This window comes from Pleurodeles waltl, chromosome 7, assembly GCF_031143425.1.
Source record: "Pleurodeles waltl isolate 20211129_DDA chromosome 7, aPleWal1.hap1.20221129, whole genome shotgun sequence".
Taxonomy (NCBI): Eukaryota; Metazoa; Chordata; class Amphibia; order Caudata; family Salamandridae; genus Pleurodeles; species Pleurodeles waltl.
Genome location: NC_090446.1, coordinates 865,495,648 through 865,523,234, shown reverse-complemented (window position 1 = coordinate 865,523,234; position 27,587 = coordinate 865,495,648). Strand labels below are relative to the sequence as shown.

The following is a 27,587-nucleotide window of genomic DNA, read 5'->3' as shown; positions in this document are numbered from 1 at the left end:
CTGAAAAGTCATATCAATAGCTACATGCTGTACACGTGTCAAACAAAGAATAACATACAATATAATTCACACACAGCTCAATCAGCTGCAGTGGAAACATAAACATCATGCAAACTAATATTTGAGATATTTGTGTAATAACCACCCAAGCTCGTTCAACATTTTGCAATGTTTTTACATGGAAGTGACTAGGTTCTCATCCAGTCTGCTCAAAGGCATCAGCACAATCTAACATTCCTAGAAAGATTTTGCAGGATATGGTTTTGGGGGATGTAGGCCCTTATGTCAAGTGCCTGACTCACAACAACCTATGGTGCTCCTCATGCATTAAGACATTTGTGCAGGACCACTGAAAGTATGCTACAGTTGAGATACAATTTGTGGTATTGATATAACCATTTTGACTAACACTCTGATATGAAAGGGATGCAGGCACAATAAGTAATACACAGTTTCTTTAAAAAAAGGTAACAATACGCATTCTACAGATCTTACTGAAAATGTTATTTACCAACAAATAAGTAAGTTAATTTTGCGTGGAAACAAATAACATTGTTCCAGCACTCTCATTTCTACATCTCAGAGTAAAATAGATTATATAATTGCACACACAACCGAGTCCTCATATTTAGGAAAAGACCTTACATCTGGAATAAAGACATGCACACAAAAAGTACTGTCTTTACTACATTTAGCACAGTAGAGGCCAGCATAGGCACAGGGTGCCTCAAAGGCTCATGGAAAGTTTTTTTCTAAATAAATATATTTCCATCTATGATGACAAAAGCCCTCATGATAGCTGGGTCTTCAGAGATCCACAGCATCTACAAAAAAATCTAGCAATCTTTTCCATGCTCAAGATGGTCTCAACAGCACTCTTTTCCTGGAATGAGGTTTCAGATTAGGAAACAATCTGTTTCAAAGTTTCACTTGTAGACATCCTGTTAGTTCTCTCACATCCAATAATGAGAACTAAGGGCTGGCCCACATTTTTGGGTACAGACAGGAGGTAAATTAAATATTGGGGACTATTCCTCATCTCCCTTTCTCGAAGATCCTCACCCTTCTACTAAATAAGCCTACGGCTCTCCAGAAGTAACTACACCCTGAAATCAGACACTGTTTGAAAGGCTACTTTTTCAGGTCTTCTTCACACAAGTACTGCCAATGTTCCACAAGATCATTCTCAATTTTCAAAACATTCTAAGCGACTCTATAACAGTCGCACATTCAGACAGTCACCTGCAGGCACTAGCACTCACAACACTCTTAGAGAATGCACGCCATACACATTTCTACTCTCACTTACAGATCAATCGATATCCCCCATCCTATGCCAGGGCACGCTAAATAGGTCTCTCACAGCAGGGCCTATGGAAGCACAGCTCCAAATGAGCCAAAAAAATAAAACTAAACATGAGATCTGGTCTCCATGCACAACCTCATTCAATACAGTGAGAATGAAGCCCTTTCAGGAATAAAAACAAACAAAATCGTGGTATTTTGTAAAAACAATAGAGCAAACAAAGGCAAACAAAAGTTAAGTGACACTTCCCAAGTTGAACATACAACACATGATGGCTATTTAGATCTTGGATAAGTTCCCCTGAACGTTCAAAGTAGCAAAAATAGAAATACACTGAAATACAGAGCCCTTACAGTTGCAAGAATATATTTTGTTTGTAGCAGCCTCGTGTACCTTGGAAAAGCCTCACATGACCATGTACTGACCTCATATGATCGGGCACGCATCATATGCCAATATTCAGCCACAAATTTAAATCAACATTATACATACGACCAGATACAGCACTACTTGGTTATAAACCCTCTTAAGAATGGGTATTCCCATCTTTTTTTGAGGCCAAAAGAACAGTAAAAGATGAAAGTTCATCGAGTACACTAGTGCTGCAATGTTATGTCAGGGTGGCATTGTGTTGCACGAGGTCCCCAGGAATCCCTGCAATCCAACTCTTGCCCTCACACTGCACCCACCACCCTACTCTCTCTGCCAGACAAGAACTTGGTCTATCAATTGCCACACATTTCACGTGACTAATGCTAATTTCATTCATTGCTGAACAGTAGTTCAGTCACAAATTACTTCAGATTTGATTGTCATGTGTTATTTTAAGGATTATACCATCTTTGAAATGTGCTGGAAAAAAGATTTGCCTGACTGCGGGATATTTATGATCTTGAGAAAGTTTCTTAGGTTGCCCTTTCTGATATTTTTCTCTTCGCTTGTTCGAGTGTATTCACATCTTGAATATTTCTGTTGTCAGGCAAACAGTTCAAGTGAGGGCCTCAAAAACCAAACTACGTATAGAAAATCCCCACCAACTATTCAGAGGTTGCAAATAAAACAAAAACTTTATGCCATACGGACATTTCTGTCAAGTTTCAATTGGTTACAGAATAATACGGTGTCTGTTTTTTTTTTTTTATGTAAGCGTGTATAATATTTGCTTGTTTGTGAAAAACCTGGGGATTGAGTCTTTATTCATCACATACGTGCAGTGTATTTTTTTTTTCAAGCGATTAGCCTTTAAAACATGTGAAGAACGAACAAGAAGAAAGAACAAGAACGAACAAGAAGAAAGAACAAGAACAAAAAGAAAGAACAAGAAGAAAGAACAAGAAGGCCAATATGACAAATGAAAGACTACATAAAAAGAACACTGTGACAAGGTGGGTTTTGTTTTTTAGAGTGCACATCTACTACAATTTACTGAGTTTCCGTTTCCAGAAATATAAAGTACAAACAAATATTGACAGTGGTCACGGTCCACAGAAATGCAGAACATTAAAGGTTCTGGTTTATCTGTGTGAAAAGCAACTACCAGGAGCATCACAATATACAGACAAATACTGTCTGGGTTACTCACACATCATGGAGTAAGTTAAATCGTTCTACCATGCATGTGGAAAAGAAAATCAGAATGATTTTACACAAAATAAATACGTACACTGTTACAAGTGGCAAAAAGACAAAATAAGGAAATCAGCTGGGAGCTCACATGAGGCAACATCAGAGATCATAACTAAACCCATGTCACTTGTGAGTAGCTCAGACGTTCAATACAAGATTTAATTCTGGAATGTGTAGTTTTGGTTTTTTCACAACACAAAACTACGTATATCTAACTGTACACGACCGCATTCGATGTCTGTTCGACTGCTGGTTACAAAATGTCGGAGTCGCCAGAGGCAAGATACAAAGTTTAATACACTGTAAACACAGAAATGTAAGGCGGGTGCTAGCACAAAACATGTTAGCTAGACACGACTCTCCTTTTCATCAACAGGCCACCCTAAACTTTTCTACTGCCAACCCAGGCGGTACCCCTAACAGCCGGGTTCCTCTGACTGCAGAGACGTCACCCTTTGCCAGTCTAGACTTTCCTTTTGCCCAGCTGGGGCAAACCCACACGAGTTGCCAAGCTACTTTCCAGTTCCAATATCAGAAGAATACTCCATCACCCCAATCCCTTCGATCTTGACTGCACCCAGCAGGCCTTCATGCTTCTGTGGTCAGGGATCGGATACCTACCCCGCTTCCCGAGGCCATCTTGAAGCTGTAGTAAACTGGCACTAACACAAACAATCACCAGTAGAAGGAAGAACCAACGAGACTCCAGACAGCCGCAAGAGCGTCGTACTTCTTGCTACCAATGGTCATAGAAAAGGGACTACATGAGCAGAGCAGCGCCTCCCACGTTGTAAATAGAAACTGTCCTTCTGGCATTAGGTCAGTCCAGTATGGGCGCACCAGTAGTACTTTCCGAAAGTAAACTGTCGCTTCTCTTGATAGCATCAATTACAAATACATCCAAATTTGAAAAATTGTATTCTTTAATGATATAGAGCCTTCATTAATCCAAAGTGATGGAATCTTCAAGTTTACACAGTGTCAAGGTTAAAGGAGACTGTTATAATAATTATAATCCTATGCCGTTTAATTTTATTCACACAAAAAGTACGTGTAACAGAAATACACATTTCTGAACTTATTAAAATACTCCCACATATTGCATGGAAGATGTAAGGCTCATACAAGACCAAGGCTGTTCCTTTGAGTAAAAATAAGCATACACTCTGTAAAGATGGCCACCAGCTTATCCATCCCTGTTGTGCTAGCACTTCCTTGTCTCCCGTCTTTAAGTTCAAGGGTGAAAAGTCATAAACGTAGTCTGAACAAGTACCAGCGCGAGTTTTATTATTTTAAGTAGTGATCACCTTTCGCATACAGCAGGGCACTTCGGTTCTTAGTTTTTTTTGCCACCGTTTTATTTGCTTGGCTCCTGATTTTCTGCTTTGCGTAGAGTGTGCGCCCGCTCCCTTCTAGTGTCTTTGCTGCCATATATCTTGGTTGTTTCTGTGCTCTGCACTGCTGGTTTCTCTTCGCCTTACTAATTTACTTTGTGTTCCTGTGTTACTATACCTGGTTCTTTTTTCCTAATTACAATGGTTTTCTGCTCCGCTGTTTACATTTTTGGGTTCTATACATTCACTTTTTTACGTGGCTGCAGGTTAGCACACCCACAGCATTGATATTTAAACTGGACTTTTTAACTTCTTTGTTCCTCAGTAAAGCAGATCCGTTGCACGGAGTGAGGACTTGTTAGCAATGCAAGGATTCATTTATCTTTAAACGTTCTGTTTTTCCTGCGTAATTTGTATCGTATGTATTCTACTAGTCAAGCGTTAAAACTCGGGCCATGAACTCTGTAAGGACTCTTTACGTGAAAGCGTTGGTTGCTTTTTCTGGTAAAAGTATGCATCTCACTTGTACGCCTATACGCTGCATGACCTGCCTTCCCAATAACCAGGTGAGCCGCTTTTACTGGGATATTTTCTGATCTATTTTGACATCGCTTGTCAGAAGTATGGGTATCTTACTGATTGTTCAATCTCTTTTCACTGTAACCGATTTAAGTGTTTAAACCAGTCTAGAATAGCGCTGATCTGTGTGTACAAATAAGACCTGTATGCTTTACAGCACCGTACAGCACTGCATGCTAGCTATTTAACTCAAATCCCACAAATAGAGCTAGAACGTTAAATATATTTATTTATAATGCACAGGCTGACAATGTCATGCACGGAAGTTCACGAAGTTATGATCTATTTAGTTAACAAGTAACATCAAAAGTAGCTTATAATATTTTGTTTCTGTAGTAGTGTTGTGCTATATTTAATGAGCAGTCACACATGGAAAAGAAAGGCCATGGCAATGCAGTGTTATTCATGTACTTTGTAAGGACAGAAAACGGAATAGGAATGAAACACCTTGACTTCTAAGGAGTCCTTTGTCGATATACAAATAATGAATGTGTTAAATCACTAGCAATAATTTCGTACTTCTTTCACTTTTGAGAAATTATCTTTCTCATATATGTATGGTTTGGTATCTCTATATCGTAAACCCGGTTAGAAAGCAGCTGAGTGTGGCACGGAATATAATGAAGAGATATAGATGTGTGTATAAATAATAAGAGATTAGTGGAGGGGATCAGTCAAGAGTAAGAAAGCTTGATCATCTTGGGTTTTATATCTATTGAGTAGCACTAAGATAAGGGGGTGCCCCTTCAAGACGTTTGCTTTTAGTTCCTGTCTGAAGTGCATGGGTGTTCTGTGAGTAAACTGGTGGTGGTGTGGTGCTGTGTTTAGACTGGGATATAATGAGAAATTTCCTTGCTATCAAGAAGGAAAGTTTAAATTCTATTATGGACACGAAGGCAAGGATTATGCATTTCTTTCTTCACTTTAATTAAACAGCAAATTCAAAGTTCAACATAAGAAAAAAACAACACTACATATCCCATGGTTCATAACAACTGTATCCATGGTAACCAATGTCCAATCCTATAACAGTCAGATTGTCCTCTCTGAGTCCTTCCTCGACTTCACTGGGGTTGGTTAAGTTTAAGTACCATAAGTTCGCAGTGGTATTGGTTCCTATGAAGAAACAACATAGTTTGTTAAAACTGATCTCATTCTTATTTTCTACCCAAGGCTACCTGAACCCATAACTTTATATAATAATCTCTGTAATGTTAGAACAGTTTACAGTCTTGATATAATTCGTGTTAAAAACTTGTAACAGTCTGTCTGAGATAGGAACAGTATACAACAATGAATACATCATAGAAGTATATTGAAGCACAATACCACCTTATAAAACTTGTCCTTACTATGATCTCCATCTGGGAGGGGGGCACGCATACACTGTGTCGGGTGGGATAATCCTCGCCTCCGTGCCCTTAATAGAATTAAAACTTTCCTTCTCAGTAGCTAGGAAATGTCTTATTCTGTGTCAGAACCGGAGGCGAGGATTATGCATGGTCAAAGCTTACTTACCATCAAAGCAGCTGCTTTGTGGATCTGTTTAAATTAAAACCGTTTAAAAGTAGATTCTGATGACCAGTCAGCTGCATTTATAATGTCTTTCAATCTGCCGCCCGCCTGTATGGCTTTAGAAGCTGTGGCTCCTCCTGTGGAGTGTGCCCAAAATAATTGTACTTTGATTACTGCCTCTGCCATAATCTACTTTACCCACCTTGCAAAGGAAGGGAAGGATACTGCTTTAAATGGCTTCTTGATGGAAATGTACAGTTGTCTCCCCCCTGGTGGATGGCATTCTGCCATCATTACCTCATAAGCCTTAAGGCATCTAATCACAAACAGCTTAGGCAAACTCTCAAAGCTGGGTATGTTGCTGACCTGGAATTGCATTTGGTTCTCCTAGATATTGTAAAAGTAACTCCTTCTGTTGTAAATACTCTAGCTGCAATGTCTAGAGCCCTAACATCAGATAACATTTTACAGGAACTGAGGCATAGTAGCATAGATAACTATGCCGGTATCTCCTTTCTTGAGAGGTATTGTTTATCCTGCCACAAAGACAAAAAACATAAGGCTATGTTAACATCCCATATACCAGAGTATCTAGGCTCAGGGGGTCTAGACATCTTGATGCCCCTGAGCAGCTTGCAAACCCAAGGATGCTCTCCCACCGGTGTGATGTGAAAAGGAGTGTGACCTGCCGAAATCACTAACCTAAAAGAGTTTACAGTGCATTAGGATAAGCCCGACTCAGCCAACTGTGCCAAAAAATGTAAGATATCTGCAACCTGGGCCCCCATGGGATCCAGGTGTTGCTCCACACACCAACTAACCCAACGATTCCAGGCAGACCTATATCTTTTACTAGTCCCTGGTGCCCATGCCTGTTGAATGACTCTTTCAGCCCCTTCCAAAAGTCTGTCTTGCCATCTGCACCTGAAATTCTCCACGCCATGAGCTTGAGATGGCCCTGAAGAACCAGAAGGTGCAGTTGACCCTGTGGGTCCAGCAGTACCAGAGGAAAATCTGGGATTAGAATCGGGAAGTCGCAACAGAGTTCGAGCTGTGCGGGAAACCATGCCTGGGATCTCCACAGAGGGGTTATCAGCACCACAAAGCCCTCTGACATCGACTTGAGCCATCACTTTCAGTATCCGCATGATAGGAGCGAAAGCGTAAGCCTGCTCTGTCTCCCATTTCTGTAAGAAAGCATCCACCACTGACGCCCCCAGATCCAGATGCCAACTGAAGTACTTCGTAGTTGTGCATTCAGTCTGGATGCAAAGAGATCTACTGATCAGAGACCCAGCGATCTGTGAAGACCCTGAAGACCCTCCTGTCCAGTTGCCAGTCGCTGGTATCCTTCATGTGCTTAGAGTTCCAGTCTGTTAGGGTATTCTTTGACCCCAGAAGATACTCCCCTGTCACTGAAATTTGGTGTTGGAGACAGTAATGCCACAAATCGTTGGCCAATTCCACCAGCGCTTTCAAGTGTGTGCCACTTTGGCTTATCTATTGAACTGCGGACACATTGTCCATCCTCAAGAGAATACAGCAGGAGACCTTGTCCTGCGTCAGTGACTTGATCATAAAGGATCCCGCCAGGAGTTTCAGGCAGTTGGTATGCAAATTGAGTTCCTGCTGAGTCCATCGGCCCCCCATCGAAATCTGTCCGCACATTACCCCCCAGCCTTCCCGGCTGGCATCCAATTCTATGATGAGGTCCGGGGAGGATACGAAGATCTCTCTGCTGTTCCAAGCTTCCATGTGGTGTGTTCACCACTGCAGTTCTGTCTTTGCCTCCTGGAAAATGTATATCGTTTCCCAGTATGTTACTCCCTGCCTGAGGTGCCACGCCTTCAGTCGTTGCAGGGCCCTATAGTGAAGAAGGCCATGGAATATGACTTTGATCGAGGACAATAGCAGTCCCACTATCTTAGCCAGCTGTCTAAGGGAGATCCTGTCTCTCCTCAGAACCTTTCCAATTTCTCGCTAGATTTTGGTTACATTCGTGTTTGGTAGGCTGACTGAGGATGCTTTGGAGTCTATACGGAAGTCTACGAAGGTCATAGTATGAGAGGGAATCAACTGAGACCTCTCATGGTTTATCACAAACCCCAGATCCTGAAACAAGGCAATAGTCATGTTCGCGTGAGACAGAGTTGAGGTTGAGACTGATTCATCCGGAGGAAATTGTCTAAATAGATTTAGCCATGCCTCCGGCGCCCTTTGGTGCTCCACTACGGGTTTGAAAAGTTTCATAAAGCACCAGGGTGCTGACGAAAGTCTGAACAGGAGCGATTTGAATTTGAACGCTTGTCTCCAGATAAACTTTGGAAACCGGCGGTGTGAAGGGAAGATCGGGACTGTCGGGTACATGTCCTTGAGGTCCAGGTATGTCATCCAATCCCCCTGAAGGAGGAGATCCCTGAGCAGGTGGATCCCCTCCATTTTGGAGTGCATGTACACTACCCATTCGTTGAAGGCATGTACACATATGACTGGGAGGAAGCCTTTGTCTTTCTTCTCCACCAGGAAAATATTGCTTAGGAAACCCTCCGGGTGGAGTACTGAGCTGCAAACGGCCCCTTTCACTATAAGATCCTGCACCTCTGCATAGATCTGTGCCATGGCTGTTTGGGAGAAGAGAATTAGTTTTGGCAGTGTCTCCTGCACTGGAGTTCCCCAGAACTGTGTGGAGCTCTCCACAGTCTGTAGTACCCAGGCGTCGCACATCTGTGTGCAAACCTCCTCAACCTCAACCCCCTTCCATTGTTAGAGGAGAATAAAGGGTAATGCTTACTGTTAGGTCCTCTGGGCACAATCGCTCCACCACGGGCACCTCAACTAGTTCTGTTCTTCCCTCTTTCCCAGTTGGAGAAGAACATTCCCTGCCTCATCATGCCAACTGTTGTTTCTCATGGCTGAACGCCCGCCGAAAACCTTTCTGGGAAAAACATTTTTTCTTGAAGTCTGCGCCTTGTCAGGCGCCAAGAATGTCGCCACAAATTTCCCCAACTCCTTCACAAAGGGGTCACCAAACAGGTGTCCCTGCGCAACCACCCCTGTTTCCGAGTTGGAGAGCTCTCCAAGTGTCAAGACAATTTTGATACATAGGGAGCAGCACCTCTCGGCCAATATGGCACAATTAGCACTGCCTAGAAGGCAAACTGCCCCCTGGGCCCATACTGCCACTATGTCTGCGGGAAGGGGTTTGCCCATGTGCTTCACTTGTTCAGCCTACTGTATGATCTGTGTCAGGGGCTCAGTACGTCTAACAGGTCTAAAGGTTATCCTGACACGCCCCCCCAGGAGTGGTCAATGCCCTTAGGGTCTCTTGTATATTTTTTAAAGAAAGTACACAACTTTCGATCAATATCAGGCATAGCCACCACTTTGCCCTCCAACATAGGATGAAGGCATTTCACCACTAGTCAGACCTGTATCTCCTTGTCCAGAGGATGGCGAATCTTGCTGGCCACATATTCAGTGACTCCTTCATCTGGTTGCCACTCGGACGCTCTAGAGTGATAAATACTCTGCGGGTCGAACATGTCAGAGGTGGAAGTGTCCCCTTAGTGGGGATCTGGATTGGCCAAAGTCTGGCTCCAGAGGAGACTGGAGTCACGGTACTTGTCCGAGGACGCACAGTCGGCTGTGTCACCCTCTCCCTGAACGGGCAACCGTGCATTGAACAGGCAACTGTGCATCAGGGTCCGTTATAAGGGTGACTTGGTCACCAATCTCCCCAGGCTATACCTTCCCCCGGTAGGGGGCATGCTTTATCGTGCACGCACTCTTATGGAAGGCTTCAGTCAGAAGCTCAGAGCCATCCAGGTGGCCCACATCTCGTTTGTGTGATTTCTTGGGAGCTGCCGGGTTGTTGCTACTAGGGCCAGCTCCCGTATCCCCAGACGTGCCTGCCCCCGTTGAGACCTGGACCGTCAACTGGCCACACTTTCCTGTAATGGGGCCAGTGTTTTAGCTATGGCCTGGGACAAGAGGGCGTTCAGTTCAGCCACCAGATGGTGTTTATAAGGGCCCTCCTCCATAGACATAGTGGGGGAATATTTATGGTCCTGTAGGGACTACATAGTCTAGAGGGTGTGAGCGCACACATGCAAAGAAGAAAAAAACTTTTCAAAATTAAGAAGCCCTGTAGTTAAATCGGGCAGACCTTCACTGATGCTCTGGTGAGCCCTAAATTTCCCCCCATGAGGAAAAAACTGGCCTGAGGCAGTAATGCGGGGAAATGCCTAAAAACGGGCCTAAATGTACTGCTATTGCAGTGTTGTGCGAGGGTTGGAAAGGGTTAAGGAACTTTGTTCACATTTACCACAGAACTCCTACCTCTTAGCATGTAGCGCGAAGCTGATGGCATATGGCTTACCTAGGCGATTCGTTCTGTTTCGTTCTACATGTTATGGGCCTCGGAGGAGGTGCAAAAGAGTGCCCTCTGGTGGACCCGACCGGTATGAAGAAATTAATCTGTTCTGTGGCCGAAGCCTGCCGCATAGCTGGTGGCTGAGAAACATGGCACACAACAAGTTCACTCATGTAAGCAGGCAATGATATAATACATTCAGTACCACAAAAAATCCCTCAAACTCCACTTTGAATAAAAGAAGATAGCGAGGGACTTTACTGACGCTCTGAGTGGTGAAGAAAGAGGAAGGATTCGAAGAGCGGGAGCTATAAATGGACAATCGGACTGTTATAGGATTGGACATTAGTTACCATGGATACTGTTATGAACCATGGGATGTGCAGTGTTATGGTTTTTCTTATGTTGAATTTTGAACTTGCTGTTTAATTAAAGTGAAGACAGAAATGCATAATCCTCGCCTCTGGTCCTGACATAGAATTCCAGGTTTTTTAATAAGTGGCTTGAAAAGGCTTGTCTCGTGGTATTTTCTTTTTGAACCTTTAAACTATAACTTAATGTCTTGACCTTTCGTACCGCATTGACATCTTGAGGTGGCTAGCTGTTTTAGCCAGATATGGCTGTACATCTGTTGTCCATGCCCAGTAAGGGATGCAGCCTTTGTTGAAGATGATGCAGTTTGCAGAGATGGCCAGCGTAGGTAATTCCTGGTGGGTTATATAATATGATCATATTTCTTTGGTCCTTTAAAAGAACAAGTAGCAGTAGAAGAACTGATGTTAAAAGTGCGTGTGTATATATGTATAGGAAAAAAACAAGTTACAGGAATGTTAATGTTAGGGTCTGAATTTACACGCACAAACCCATAGAAATTCAGCTGTTGTAGTTACTTATTTCCAGTAACTATAACTTGTGCCCCCCTATGGTAACTATAATTTGCGCCCCTGCCATGTACAGTTTTCTCATCAATAATGTTATTGCAAATGTTGCAGTGATATTATCAATGATGCTATAGATGATGTCATCAATGATGTAATATGTGGGATAATTCTTAACTATAATAATGTCCCTGTAACGTTTTAAATAAAGATAGTGTCAAAAACCACAATGCACCCATGATAGTCTATGAAAGCAGTAGACCTGAACCTAGGTGCGATTTCAGGCCACTCACAATGGAGAGCAAGTTGGATACCCAAAGTGGATTTGTCCTTCTGACTTTACTCTTATTTTTATGCAGGTCTAAATCTTCCAGCGGGGCAAGCCTGAAGCTGTATCAAGGAAAGTGCATCAGAACTGGGCACCTTTGGAGTGAGGTCCCTCTGAAGCGCTGGAGGTCTTAGAAGTTCAAAAGATTTCAGAGTCCCACTTTTCAGGGTTTCTGAAGCAGCTCCTCTGGGTTCCATCTAAGGATCCCAGGACTCAGAAACAGAACTTTAGGGCCAGGACTCACCCCAGCAGAGGCCACCAGCAAGATCCATTCCAGGCCCGGTTGGTACTGATTAACTGGTCACTTCAGAAGAAGGTCTCTTGTAGCTTTTTGTGTCCCTGTACCCACACAATAGGTCGTCCCACTGACTCTCGGAGTCCACTTCTTTGCGCTAGGTACATGAGAAAGCAGGGCCAATCCTTCAGTGCGCCTCTCAGATCACAGCAAGCAAGGTCCAGTCCTTTTTTTTGTCCTTCAGGTTCAGAAAGTGTTCTGAGAAGGTGGGAGAAATTGGGTTTTTGGTTGACTGCGGTGTGAGCCCTGATCAAGCAACAACCACAGTCAATTGCAGGGAAAACCACAAAAAGTACCTAAATTAATATTTGCTTAACCCTGGGTAGCTTGGCACAAAAAATCAGTCAGGCTTAACTTATAGGCAATGTGTAAAGTATTTATGCAGCGCACAAACAGCAATAAAGTGAAAATACAACACAAGGAAAATCCCAAACCATTTTTGAAAAACAGAGTACATTGTAATATATTATTTGACAACGAAACAACAAAAATCCAGTTAGTAGATACAGAGTTATCAGTTTTTAAGGTTTAAGGTTTGAGATAGTGCCTAAAAGATAAAAGCACCAACAGCAGACATTTGGTCACCTTAGGCTCGCAACCAAGTGTCCAAGAGTGTATGGAGACCTCTTGGGGGTTCAGGACTCACTCAGGATGGGTCCAGGTGCGGGTTTAAGATGGGGGGCCAGCAGAAGGCAAGCAAACTAGCCCTTGGAGTCACTTCTGGAAGTTCTGACTGCAGATACAGATGCAGGGCTGAACAGCAGGAGTGTTCAAGGCAGGCTCCAGGCAGCAAAGCAGTCCTTTCGTGTACATCAGCAATCTGGCAGAGTGCCTAGCATGGGACAGCAGCAGGCAGTCCTCGGAGAGTCCTTCTGCTGGTCCATTAGTGAACTGAAGAGCAGATCTGAAGTTCATATTTGTATACCCTGGTGCCCTTCTAGAGAGTCAAAGACGTTTCTGTAAAGGTTCTTTGAAGTTCTTGGAATTTCCGGACTCCCCTGCCCTGGCTCCATGTTAGCTGCAGTGGCAATACAGGGTCATTAGGCCTATTGTGCAGAGACCGGGCACAGTCTGTTCAGGTGCAAGTGGGGTTGTGCTCAGCTCTAACCTCCCACCCCCAAATCAAGCCAGTTAATGGTCAATTGAGGCGATCTTAATCCCACTATTGTTTGACTGTCTGGGAGGAATTCACAAAGTCTTAACTGTCAGCTGCATCCAGTCTTGTGACAAACAGGCAGCAGGCTCAAAGGGCTAAGCCAAGGAAAAGCCAACTTTCTAAAAGTGTTTTTTTCCAATCCAACTTTACCATCAACCATCAACCCCTTAGCTGCTGGGCCTTTTTGGCATTTTACTGGGACATATCACATTTTTACTCTTTTTTGCACTTTTAGCCTCCTTCTAGGTAGTGACAGAAATGTGTGTGAAACCAATGTTGGATCCTGGACAGCTAAACATTTCCGAAAAGTAGCAGAGACCAAAACCAATATGCAATGAAGAAAAGTTCCCCTCTGGTTCGTGTGGAGCTTCCTCCAGCTTGTGCCCCTTACGTGGTGGTATTGACTAACGTCCCTGTTCTTGCCCCAGGTCTTAGTGAAACCACGGACCAATTGAAAAATAAGACTGGACATTGGTTAATTAAGAACTGTGACTTTGGTTGTAAGGGGCTCAGGGACATTCTGTTTGTCAGAAGAATTGACTGGGTGGGTCCTCAAGAAAAAGAGGGTGCTGGGTACTGCATTATTGTTAATTGCCGATATCCCGGCTTGGCGCAGAGCCTTCTTTCCTCACAAAGTATGGTCCCCTGGAGAGAGGGGAAGATTGGTATGGTTCCCCTGTGTTACTTCTATAAGCCTATCCGGGCTGGGCAGGGATCTTCAGGTAGGACAGAGTGTCCGACAGTCAGCTAGCAGAAGCTTGTATTCCATCAGAACCCCTGATTGGGAAAGGGTGGATTGACGCCACAGAAGGTGTCCTATAGTGAGTACTGTGTTTCCCTTCAATGGTGGCATGACTAGGGATCTAACAGGGTAGGTTAGACACTAAGGCCCTCATTCTGAGTTTGGCTGGCGGCAGTAGCCGCCAGCCAAACGGGAACCGCCACTTGGCCGCTCTGCGGTCAAAAGACCGCGGAGGCCATTCTAGCTTTCCCGCTGGGCCGGCGGGCGCCCGCCGGCCCAGCGGGAAAGGCCCTGCAACAATGAAGCCGGCTCCGAATGGAGCCAGCAAAGTTGCAGGGGTGCGACGGGTGCAGTTGCACCCGTCGCGATTTTCACTGTCTGCAATGCAGACAGTGAAAATCTTTATGGGGCCCTGTTAGGGGGTCCCACGACACCCGTTCCCGCCATCCTGTTCCTGGCGGTAAAAACCGCCAGGAACAGGATGGCGGGAAGGGGGTCGGAATCTCCATGGCGGCGCTGCAAGCAGCGCCGCCATGGAGATTCAGCCCAGCCGGAGGAAATCCGGCGGGAAAACGCCGGACCCGGCTGGGCGACCGCGACTTTACAGCCGGGGTCAGAATAGCAAAGGAAGCACCGCCAGCCTGTTGGCGGTGCTCCCGTGGTCGACGACACCGCCAGGGTCAGAATGACCCCCTAAGTGCCGTCTCATCTCATGGAATATTGCAGGCTATGACTCAAAGCTTTTAGATCGGGATTGGGTTAGGTGTCTGGTTTATTATGACTTTGTTATGGTTCAAGAAACCTGGTCGGATGGGCAGGCAGTCTGGGACGGCTACTAGGGGTTTGCGGTCTCGGTCGTCCAGTCCAATGGAGGCCGCCCCAAAGGCGGATTGGTTACCCTGATTAGATTTTCCAAACTAGTGAGAGCTTTTAAAATACATTGTAACCATCAGGGCATTTTGATTGTCTGGGTTTTATTCCCCGACAAGTCAAATGTTCTTTTGTTGAACTTTTACAATGCAGTTTGGGATGTGGGTTGCCAAATTAAGGTCCTTTTCTCTGTTCTCCAGATATCGAGGGGCAGATTGGAGGAGGTTGGGATGAAAGTTTGTGCTGTGGTGGCAGGAGATTTTAATGCTAAGATAGGATGCCTCAGCACAGTGCTCAATCCTTTTGAGCCTGAGTGTGAGGACTATCTAGCTGAGGGGTTTTTGTATGCCAGGGGCATGGTCTTGATCAAGGGTCTAAGAAATATGGGCTTTATGAATGTTTGTGATCTTGATATGGTGGGTACCAAGCAGCCTCCTACCTTTGTGGGTAGAGGAGCTGGTTCCACTATTGATTATATTTTTGTGTCTCCTTTTCTGAAAGATGTGGTGATAGGAGCAGAAGTGCTGGAAAGCCATTTCAGTGATCATAACCCCCTTGATGTTCACATTAATTTTACAGACTCCCTATATAATCTAAGAAGGGGTGGGCCCGTGCGGGTGAAGATAAAAGACCAGGGCAGGAGAGTGGGGTGGAAACGAGTAAATATCCAGCAGGTTGTTGATAGGGTGGTGGGTGAAAATCTGAACCTGTTTACGGATACACTCCTAGTAAAGACTGCTGGCCCAAAGGAAATAATGGATGCAATGATGAGAATAAATGTAGCTATCAAGGTTTGCCTATCCTCCGTTGCGGAGCCCCCCGGCAGGCATGTTGGTGGATGGTTCACCTAAGACTGCTTTGATGCGAAGAAAAAGCTGAGGAGGGCTCTTAAAATCCACCCCAGAGACATGGTTGTTATTAGAGACGCGAGGGCTAAGTATTAAAATGTGCTGCACGTAAGAAAGCTCAAGGACATTTCCTGGAGTAAATTGGAGCGCACAGCTGAGCTGAAGAGCCCTGGTATGTTCTGGAAGGTGGTAAATAGGGGTCTCCGGGAAACAGAAACTTCAGAGGGCTTAGGTTGTAATATAGCTTCTGATGAGTGGGTGATTAACTTCTGCAACATTTTTTCAGGGGAATCCCTTAAGACATAATAGGGATGGCCATTCTGATGTTCCTCCCAATCTAGCCATTAGGTTTACACTCAATGAGGTTGAGGAGGCGCTTTGTGGTACTGCCAGTAATAAAGCTCCAGGTCCGGACTCAATCCCCATGGACCTTTTTAAATCCTGTCCCCAGTTATGGGTGCCTATCCTGTTAATTGTTCTTAATGCAGTTGTCACTGTGGGAATTCCTGCCACTTGGAGATCAGCCTGTATTATTCCTGTTTTTAAAAAGGGGGACTGAAATGATCCTAAATCCTATAGTCCAATCTCCCTCTTGGACTCGTCTGCAAAAGTTTTGGTCTGGATTATCCTTAAGCGCATTGAGGCCTGGGTGACAGAAAATGACATTTTGTGCCGAGCACAGTATGGTTTTAGGGCAGGGCTTGGCACACAGGAACAGTGCCTAAACCTGCTTATGCTGATCAGAAGATACACCTTAGCCAGGAAAGGGACCTTATATCTTGCCTTCATGGACCTTAGTTGTGCCTTTGACAAGGTAAATCGAGCCAGGCTCCGGGAGAGGCTAAATCAGTTAGGCATGGATCCCCACATTGTTGAGCTGTTACGGTACCTTCATTCAGGTACTAATGCTAATGTCAGGGTAGGGAGCAATGGGGACTGTTCAGATACTTTTGAGCTAAATGGGGGAGGGGTGAGGGGGGTGCGCCAAGGCTGTGTCCTGGCCCCCACTCTTTTCCTGTTGTATACTAACAGATTGTTCAACTTTCTGGTGGAACATTTGTAGGGATGCTCCTACAGTGAACGGCAAAAGTGTCCCTGCCCTAATTTATGCAGATGAAGCAGTGCTTATGGCCCGCACCTTGAATGGCCTACGCAATGCAGTCAGAGCCTATGATTCTTTTATGTCTGCACTTGCTTTAGAGATTAATTGTAAAAAATCGCATTTTATGGTCCTTGGGAAGCCTCTCAGCAGGGTGGGGATGCTGACGGTGAAACGACAAGTAATCAGTAACGTGCAGGATTTCCCCTATTTAGGGGTTGTTTTTGATGATAAAGGCTCTTGGAAACCAGGCATCTCAAGAAGAGGGGCTCTTTTTAATGCCGCAATAGGTGCCACTTTTAACTTTGCCGCAAGGGTGGGATACAAGCCCATCAAATCCCTCCTTGAAGTTTATAGGCGTAAGTGCCTCCCAGTTCTCCTGTATGGTGATGCTCTCTGGGGGTATGTGGAAATCAGGGCCCCCGCAATTGAGGAAAATCGTTTTTGTAGGTTACTGGGAGTCGGCCAGAATATTTCTGTTTTGTTTTTTTACACCCTGAACTAGCTTTGGAGTTTGTTCAAGACTCCATTCAGCTTGCCCCACTTCTGCTATGGATCTCTATTTGGTCTAATGAATGTGCTGCATTTCACAGAGAGATTGTGCGGGATTGCCTGGCCTGTGATAGGGTGAAGGATATCCCGTGGATGATGTACATAAGAAAGGTAGCTTATATCCTGGGGAGTCCGGATATTTTTGAGGCTCCTGAGGGTCTGACCAGCCATGATAAACATTGGGTCAAGGTGAACTTTCTGAAAATTCTGGGGGTAAAAGAGAGGAGGAAGCCCTAAGGAAAAAATCGGTACGGGAGTTTGTCATGATAAAGATGGGGGTGGGCCCTGAGCCCTACCTGTTAGAGATGAGGAACGTGAGGGAAAGGTGCTTGATTACGCGATTCCATCTGGGGATTGTGAGGAGTAATTTATGTTTTCCACTGGGTCAGTATGATGAAAAATCCATTGGCATCTTTCCCTGTGATGGTGTGTCTGCCAGACTTTAGTTCATTTTACCTTGTTTTGTGACTTTTATACACCTTTTAGGCATAGGTTTTTACTCCCCTTGCTGAGGTCGAAGGTATTTGTGCAATATCGACCAGCTTTTATGTGGCTAAGTATGGCCTCAGATGCATTGGTGTGGAGTGGGCTGGGGTCCTTTTTGAAAGGTGCTATCTCATGGCGGAATAGGTTAGAGTATTTCCATTAATGTTTTTATAATTGTTAAATCTGACGTTTTTATCACCTGTTAATTAAATGTTTATGGTATTTAAATATTGATGGATGGTTTCTGAGTGTTATCTACGTATTTGTATATGTGTTATTTATTCACTTGTATGGTTGATTACTTCATACCGAATAAAGATTATTGATGAGGATAAAAAGTAGATAAAATTCTGAATTCAGCAAGGGGTCATTTGTGTAGATAAGGTTTTCCTACAGAAAATAACAGCTGAAATAAAAAAACAATATTGACATTGAGGTGGAAAGAAAACAGCCATTTCTCTCCATGTTTTACTCGTAACTTTTTCCTGCAATGTCAGATTTTTAAAAGCAATATACAGTTACGTCTGCTAGACTTTTCTGGTTGCGGGGATATATAGGGCTTGTAGGTTCATCAAGATCCCTAGATACCCAGAGCCAATAAATGAGCTGCACCTTGCAATGGGTTTTCATTTTATCCCGGGTATACAGTAATTTATTTGGTAAAATATAAAGAGTCAGAAATTGGTATCAAGGAAACTTTTGAATTTCCAAAATGGGCACAAGATAAGGTGTTGAGAAGCAGTGGTTATTAGCACATCTCTGAATTCGGGGGGTCCCCATACTAGCATGTGAATTACAGGGCATTCATCAAATGTACTTCTTTATTTCACACTGTCTTACATTTGGAAGGAGAAAATGTAGAGAAAGACAATGGGCAGTAACACTTGTTCTTCTATTCTGTGTTCCCCCATGTCTCCCGATAAAAATTGTACCTCACTTGTGTGGGTAGCATAGTGCCCACAACAGGAAACGCCACAAAACACACCATGGACCCATCACATTTTTACATTGAAATCTGATGTGTTTTTTTGGAAGTGCCTAGCTGTGGATTTTGGCCTCTAGCTCAGTCGGCACCAAAGGAAACCTACCAAACCTGTGTGGTTTTTTTTCAAACAAGACACCTAGGGGAATCTAGGATGGGGTGACTTTTGGAGCTCTCTCCAGGTTTGGTACCCAGAATCCTTTGTAAACCTCAAAATTTGGCAAAAAAAAACACTTTTCCGTCAGATTTCGTTGATAGAAAGTTCTGGAATCTGAGAGGAGCCACAAATTTCCTTTTACCCAGCATTCCCCCAAGTCTCCTGATGAAAATGGTACCTCACTTGTGGGGGTAGGCCTAGTGCCTGCAACAGAAAATGCCCCAAAACACAAAGTTCACACATCACATTTTCCCAAAGAAAACTGATGTGTTTTTTGCAAAGTGCCAAGCTGTGGATTTTGGCCTCTAGCTCAGCCGGCACCTAGGGGAACCTAGCAAACCTATACATATTTAAAAACTAGACACCTAGGGGAATTCAGAATGGGTGACTTGTGGGGCTTTCACTGAGTTCTGTTACCCAGAATCCTTTGCAAACCTCAACATTTGGCAAAAAAACACTTTTTCCTCAAATTTCGGTGATGGAAAGTTCTGGAATCTGAGGGGAGCCACAAATTTCCTTCCACCCAGCATTCCCCCAAGTCTCTCGATAAAAATGGTACCTAACTTTTGTGGTAGGCCTAGTACCTACGACAGAAAACGCCCCTAAACGCAACATGGACACATCATATTTTTACATTGAAAACTGATGTGCTTTTTGGAAAGTGCCAAGCTGTGGATTTTGGGCTGTAGCTCAGCAGGGACTTAGGGAAACCCACCAAACCCACACATTTTTCAAAACTAGCCCCTTAGGGAAACCCAAGTTGGGGGGACTTGAGGGGCTCTCACCAGGTTATGTTACCCAGAATCCTGGGCAAACCTCAAAATTTGGCAAAAAAATACTTTTTCTTTACATTTCTGTGATGAACGGTTCTGGAATATGAGGGGAGCCTCAAGCGTCCTTCCACCCAGCATTCCCACAAGTCTCCCGATGAAAATGGTACCTCACTTGTGTGGTAAGCCTAATGCTCACAACAGGAAACGCCCTTAAACACAACAAGGACACATCACATTTTTACATTGAAAACTGATGTGTTTTTTGGAAAGTGCCAAGCTGTGGATTTTGGGCTGTAGCACAGCAGGCACTTACGGAAACCTACTAAACGCGCACATTTTTCAAAACTAGACACCTAGGGGAACCACAGATGGGATGACTTGTAGGGCTCTCACTAGCTACTGTTATCCACAATCCTTTGCAAACCTCAACATTTGGCCAAAAAAACACATTTTCCTCACATTAAGGTGATGGAAAGTTCTAGAATCTGAGGCGAGCCACAAAGTTCCTTCCACTCGGCATTCCCCCAAGTCTCCCAATTAAAAATGGTACCTCACTTGTGTGGGTTGGCTAGTGCCCGCGACCAGAATGGATCACACAAGGGTCAATGGTAGCCCTTGCATGAGGGCTACTGTTAACCGGAGTGATCCATTCCTTGAGCAGGCACTAGGCACAGGCACACAAGTGGGTTTGTGTTTTTTTATCAGGACAAGTGGAGAAACACTAGATGGTAGGAATTTTGTGGATCCCTGCACATTCCTGTAGTTTCTGTGATGAAAAAACAAGTTAAAATAGTGTTCTTAATCAACGTTTCACATTTGCAGGGTATTCTGGGTAAGAAAACTTTGTGAAATCCAAACACTCTACACATCTGTGGAGTGCCCCGGGTGTCTAGTTTTCAGAAATGTCTGGGTTTGGTATGTTTCCCTATATGGCTGCTGATCCCAGGACCAAATACTCAAGTGACTTTCTTACAAAACCAGGCTGTGTTGTTGTAGGCAATTTTGATGTCTCCACAATCTGTTTTGGGTACTTCCCTGTTGCGGTCATCTGCCCACCCACTAAAGTGAGGCAGTGTTTTTCTCTGGAGACTTAGTGGAACGCTGGGTGGTAGAAAATTTGTGGCTGCCTGCAGATTACAAGACTTCTCCTAACCGAAATGCAAGGGAAAACATGTTTTTTTAGCCAAGTTTGTGATTGGAGGGGATTCTGGGCAAAGGCAAACTGGAGAGAGCCACTCAAGTCCTGCACCCTTAGACTCCCCTGGTACTAGTATGTTAAAGTTAATCTGCCACTCACACTGGTTGGTTTTAGCACCTCCAGAAATTATGGTTTAAAAGCATGAATACTTACCAAAGTATCTGAAAATTGATACCAAGCCATCTGCAGGTGGGCCATAAAGCCGCGTCCAGGCACCAATCTCTTTAAGGTCCATTATCATGCCATTTACGCACAACAAACAATCCTTTGATACCGCCGGCGATGGGCCCAATCCAACCATTCACTGCACTCACATTAACTTACTGCTGCCAGACAAGGGCCCGTCACATTTATGCGCCACAGCACGGAATAAGTTTGACTACAATTTACCACCTGTCAGGTAACCGCCTCTACCTGAACATTACTGAAGGCATGCGTAACAAACCTTTACTAATGGCTCCCATGACAGCCACCTGAGGCTCAGAAGGCATGTTTTTCATGCGCCGTTAGTGCTCTCAAAGTGCCAAATCCAACTCCTTCCAGTTTGTGGATGCAAGTTAGGGGTGTCAGAGTATGCCATTCAAAGCAATTCCTCGAACTGAACGAGCATATCTACCTTGGAAATGAAGGCAGGCATGCTGGGGAATTCTTGCGATGTTCCCTAAAGAGAAGGTCATAGGCTACGAAAAAGGGTAGTGTTTGGCACACATGGTAGTCCGTGAGAACGTAGCATATGTCCCAGCCAACATTATGTGCAGTGCTGTAACTGTAATGCACTTATACAGCAAATGGAACAACTACTAAGTTCTAATGGAGGATGAACATGAAAAGCAGGTCAAACACTGACCCATACGTGTCATTGTCTTTCAGTGCTGGGATGGCACCATTGGGTTTGAATCCATAGGTGTAGCTTATGTACATCTGTACTACCTGCCTTCTACCTGTGCAATATCCCTGTGAAGGCACACCTACCATAACCTTTCCTTACCTATTCATGTCTCTGTCCTCATCAGAGTCCTGACTAATCCTTTATAATTGCCAAGTGAACTTATACTAGTTTGTAGATACAAGTGGGGGGTGTCCGAGTATGCCTTGGGAGGCCTATTCCTCAAACGGAGCGAACACATCTACAGTTGCAACTAAGGCAGACATACTGGTGAATAAATCCTAAGGTCTCTAAAGTAAAAAAAGTGAAAGTTAAGCTACAAATTGAGTTTGCACACTTTCAAACAAGTAGAAATGTTGGCGAATATGTCCAACAGGACATTTGTTTGATTAATTACACTTACTCTGGTTCTCATTGGCAATCATGGTGGTCCTTGTGTAGCATACATAGGTTCCCTAACAAGCACTACAAAATTCAGTCATGCCTTTCACATTTTGCCACACAGGGTACTCTGTGACAATGTGGTATATGTTCTGTGCAGTATGGGGACTATAATGCACGTTAATTGAACAGAATACCTACCATGTTCTGACAGGGGATATAGGTGTTAAGCAGGCCATAAGGAAGTCAATGATTTCCTGAAGTAGTTGAAGTAAAATTCTGTTGCTGTTTGCCTAAAGAAGCAGTGGCCCATGGATGCTCAGTATCCATGCACAGCCACTGAAAGGATTACCCAACGGCAGCTCCACCTCTGTCGATTTCCCAGAACTTTGCTTTAGTATGATACAACGTAACGAAAGTAGGGACACAGAGGCCTGGTTAAGATGGGCACTGGGGACTGTAATACGGACTCTCTTGCCGCTGTCCATGCTTTGAGCACACTTTTACAGCAACAACATGGACAATCCTTTTTGAGTGTTTTGGGAATGCGATGAGCAAAGTGTCGCTCCAGCAGCCTTGCCACATCCTCCAGAACAAATGAGGTGGAGGCTGCTGCTGCTTCTGTAACAGCAGTGAGGCTTTCAATTACCGACAACTGGAAGTCAAGAAAAGTCTTGAGACTTCCTGTGGTTGTCTGACAGTAAACAACATACGCATTGTATGTTGCCATCTTAATCAGGTAGGTAAACAGTTTCTTTTACCAAGTGCAAGTTTTACAATACGCATTGTATGGTGGATGAACCTGGTCGTTCTTGTCCACTCCGCCCATGTACTTATTGGAATCAAGTATACAGATGGGCTTGTGGCCTTCGGCTATCTGACCCCAAACCGTGATGGGGGAAGTGCACTCATCAAGAATTGTAGTGAGCACGTATACATCACGCCTATCCAAGAACTTGACTGCGAGCAGTTTGTTGGAATGCAGTGCAGCACTCTGGGATTTCTGTAGCTTCTTGCTGATTTAGCTTCCAGTCCCTGGTTAACTTCTCTACACCAAAAAACCAAAAGTACACAGTTCCAGCCAATAGACTAGTACAAATGTATACAGTAAGTAAAAGAGTCTATGAGTCTGCTCTTATTAGAACAAGAGCCCTCACTCACCAAATGGTGACATGCTTCATCGGGTTTTTGCTCCTCGTCAGGCCGGCACTGCAATGCCTGACGGGCCCCTGGTGGGGGCTCTTTGCCGGAGATCTTTTGAGTGTAAAGAATGCCGGTAGCTGAGTGCTAGAATGTGGGATTGGTATATAGGTATCTGAAAATAAAAATGGCTAGAGGTCTGGAAATATCGTACTTAATCAACTTTTGTTTTTTTGGTATTATGATGGGAGTACCATACACAGGACCAACTTTTCTCTAAACACTCCGGACATATTTGCCCTTCTTTGTTTGTATTCAATACATTCTCTACACTACATAGTAGAGACTCAAAGGTAGGGCCACTTGAATTATGCGATGGTGCAGCAGCTGCGATTTTCACATAATTAGAGATTTGCCACATAATCCATCATCTGACACACACTCTGCATATTTTAATAAAAAAAAAAAATCCAGCTCAAACGGTTCAAAAACACCAAATATGCAGTGACAAGTTGCTGCGTGGTGGAAGGCCCTTCACAAAGCTGGACTGTTCACCTTTCTGTTGCTCATTGTTATATTTGGGCATTAAAGTGGTGCTAATGAGCTTCAACCAAGGCCCAGATAGTATTAGCATGTTTAAAATGACCACATAATAAAGTAATACTATACCAAAATGTGCCACATTATGCCGTTTAAATTGCCTTTTCTTGGTGCATAATTTACTCAACCCTACCAAATACATTGGTCCTCTTCTGCTGTGTAATTCCCAGTGGCCCTGCTTATAGGCAAGTTGAATTAGTGAATCTGAGATTAGCTAGTTTGACTATATTTACAGGAGGAGCATTCAGTTCTTTATTATATATGTATGTTTTATACAGAAAGCAACCTTTTTAGCATCCTTTTTTCCTTAGGTGTCTTTCAAACATATTTTGTGACGCCCATTAACTACACCATTATCCATACTATCACGACCTTTAGAACCACCATTACCACTGCCATAAGAGTATGTGGATGCTTGTGTTTGCAAGGAAGGCATATCTAATGGCTTTGTCAATGCTTTTCTTTATTCTCACCACCATTTCATTAAACAAGCAATACATTTCAAGATGATATGATTACATTTTCTTCTTTTTTTCAATTCAAACTACATGAAACATATAGATTTCAACTCCCCCCAAAAAGCTTCCAAATATACTCTTTCCATGTTTTGCAATTCTTATCATTCATTCATTGTCTCGTATGAATCATAATTAGGCAGTCTGATTTCTAAAAACAATTAGCTGTGCTTTGATCACGGTTTACTCAGCATAAGAACGTAATAATCCATGCTGTATCAAAAATATACTTGCACACCTCTGTGCTTGGTATTTCAAAGAAAATATCTACAGACCTTCATAAGAATGTAAGCCATTGGCTTTGGCAACAAGTTCTGCTGTACATTTAGCCAACCAGATCTCCTCCACCTGTGGCTTAGGTTATAGATCTCTTTTCCTTTCATTATGTTCTCTCGGCTAAGAGCCGAGCTGGTCCCCGGGCATATGTTCTGTGTCATCCTGTGCATGTTACCAAAATTGATACCATCATATAAGATCCTAGCTGTGGTTTTACACATCTATGCAATATCCGGCTGAATGGCAAATCATCAGTTAAGAACATCGTGAACCATCCAATGGGCCTTTATTTTCTTACAAGTTGCATGCTTCAACCTAAACCATGTACAAAGATTTAGTTCTATTTTGGATTGTAAAATCAAAAGGAAGTCAAAGGGCAAATAAGACGGTAGTGTGGGACTGATACACTGTCAGCAGTATGAAGCTACAAAAACAAGTAATACCCTATGTTATGCTTGTTGGAAAACACAGTTACTCGCAGTTTGCACAATTATTTATAAATATGTTTGGAGTTGATTTATCAATCTGAACTACTGCTTCTGGTTTAGACCCTCTCATTTACAAATTCTGTCTCCTAGTTAATAGAGCACAGACATTTTCAATAATTGGAGGCTTGGATTTCTGATTGGACCACATAACCAGTTCAACAAAAACTATTATAATAAGTTTGCTGGACTGAATTTATCTAAATTGGACCAATCAACCACTCCATTTGCCAGCCATATTTTTATCCTATCTTCCTCTTTGAGTCACCATCTTAAATCATATGAGATAAAAGTACCATAGAAAGCAACTGCTTATAAGCATCTCTGCTTCTGCAGTGTCACTACATCCTATGCAAGAGACTGGCTATGGCCTAGGGCCACAGACATCTGTACAGCGGGATATGCACAGCTATTTTGACTTTCCCTCATAGCGGGGCAGCTTCCTGAATGACAGTTGAACTAGCAGTGTAATATATAGCCTTACAATTTTCCTTACCCAACCAATGTATTGTCTTTAAACTGTTCTTGATTGCTGTGTTTGGAAATAAGTACTAAATTCAACAGAGGCCACCTGGGGAGGGTGTTGAAAGGGGGAAGGCAAGGGGCTCTGAGCTAATCGGGAGTCAAGCTCTACTTGACTTACTCGAAACGACGCTGATTGACTAATCAATTATCATGCACTGTATTGGACTGATCACTTGTGTACTTATGCATTGATTACACCGGTTTTTCAATGTAGATGTATTGTTTGATACTAATTGACCTAACAGGCCATGAAATTATGTTATCTTGTGAAATCAGAGGGCGCCTCTTGCCTTGCTGAGTAGTTTGTCTATGCAAAACTTAATAACATGTGTTGAGGTAAACAAAAAAAAAGCAACTGCTCATTCTGTAAGTTGGACAATCTTATAGAGACAGGAAAAGTTTCTTTTATTTCCCTCTTGAGTAATAACTATAACATGTTTGATGCCAGGACTCCACCCTGCTCTTAGATTGCTTCATTAAAAGTATAAAAAGGTAAAAACTTAAATTGTTCCTACTTTATCAGTTAGTTTAGAATACTTTTGAACTATACATTCTCATGTGACATCTTTGGAAAAGTGTGTCTCTTTTCCTGTCTTTTGACTTTGACCATAGAGGTCCAACTTGATCATTTTATTAAATTTTGATTTTTCTGACAGTCTCCAGTAGCGGCCTCAAAGCAGCTGGAATGGAAGGTTCCACTGGGAAATGATGACGCAAAACTGAACTTTGTTCTGAAGACACCAAAGGTACTGCCTCACACCTCATCAGGTGTTTTGATCCCAAAATGAAGTTAATGTGGGCGTTGTTTTGCAAATGTTCTTGCTGTGACGCACTCAATGAATCACAACTGCAAGTACTTGAACTACACGTGGAAATGATTTGTTTCTTCTTGGTGGTTGTGCCCAAAGCTCTGCTTTACTGCTGTATTACATTTGTTTTGTTCTTTGGTGACAGGGTACAAGAGACTACCATCCCAAGCAGATGGCAATCCGGGAGCGTGTCTTTAACATCATTATCAACTGCTTCAAGCTCCATGGAGCCCAGACCATTGACACCCCTGTCTTTGAGCTGAAGGTGAGATGGGTTCTGGAGTGTGGAAAAGATGCATATCTCCTGCGATTTGTGCTGGAAACACTGATTGATGGGAAAATTAAAATTATCTTTAAGGCCCTATCTCTGATGTGCCTAGTCTCCAAGGTTGAATCCTACGTTTTGTGAAAGTTCCACCTAATTCATTCTAAAAAAATCCTTGAGCTGGTTAGAGGACCATAGCCATGTAAAATACAAGGCAGTCACTGGGGCAGACATACTATCTCCTTTCCTGCCTTCCATACTTGAAATGTGCACGTTCGCCATCTCATACAATCCCCTGCCATTCTGTTACATTTGCGTAGGCTTCCCCTTCACTAAAGGATTCAGTGTGAACTGTGCTGCATAACTTTAAACGCACTTGACCCTACCCAGTGCATTTGTCATTATTTCTCTTGATTGCTAGGAAATCAAGAACTACTCCAAGTAAACGTCTCAGCCGTCATGAATTTTGAAAAGATTCAGACATTCAAAGTTCTTACCCCCAGGATTTTTCAGCAGCCGCCCAACAATTGGAGAGATTCGGGAAAAACCTATAAAAATCATCCCTTTACACAGGCCTTTCCTAACCCTCTTATTCTTGAATTTTGAAGC

General features: G+C 43.5%; 2 protein-coding genes across 2 annotated transcripts in view; one reads left to right on the top strand and one right to left on the bottom strand.

The window, feature by feature from the left end:
- Positions 1-3,676, bottom strand: part of ZMAT2 (zinc finger matrin-type 2) — a 63,658-nt gene extending 59,982 nt beyond the window's left edge. Inside the window, exon 1 of the mRNA XM_069199403.1 lies at positions 3,554-3,676. Within this exon, the coding sequence (XP_069055504.1) occupies positions 3,554-3,571 (18 nt within the window). The 5' untranslated portion in view covers positions 3,572-3,676. The remainder of the gene's footprint in view (positions 1-3,553) is intronic.
- A 512-nt stretch (positions 3,677-4,188) lies between these two features.
- The window catches only part of LOC138245655 (histidine--tRNA ligase, cytoplasmic-like), a 119,554-nt gene continuing 96,155 nt past the window's right edge, over positions 4,189-27,587 (top strand). The window contains exons 1-3 of the mRNA XM_069199402.1: positions 4,189-4,832; positions 26,561-26,650; positions 26,859-26,978. Coding sequence (XP_069055503.1) covers positions 4,722-4,832; positions 26,561-26,650; positions 26,859-26,978 — 321 coding nt within the window. The 5' untranslated portion in view covers positions 4,189-4,721. The remainder of the gene's footprint in view (positions 4,833-26,560; positions 26,651-26,858; positions 26,979-27,587) is intronic.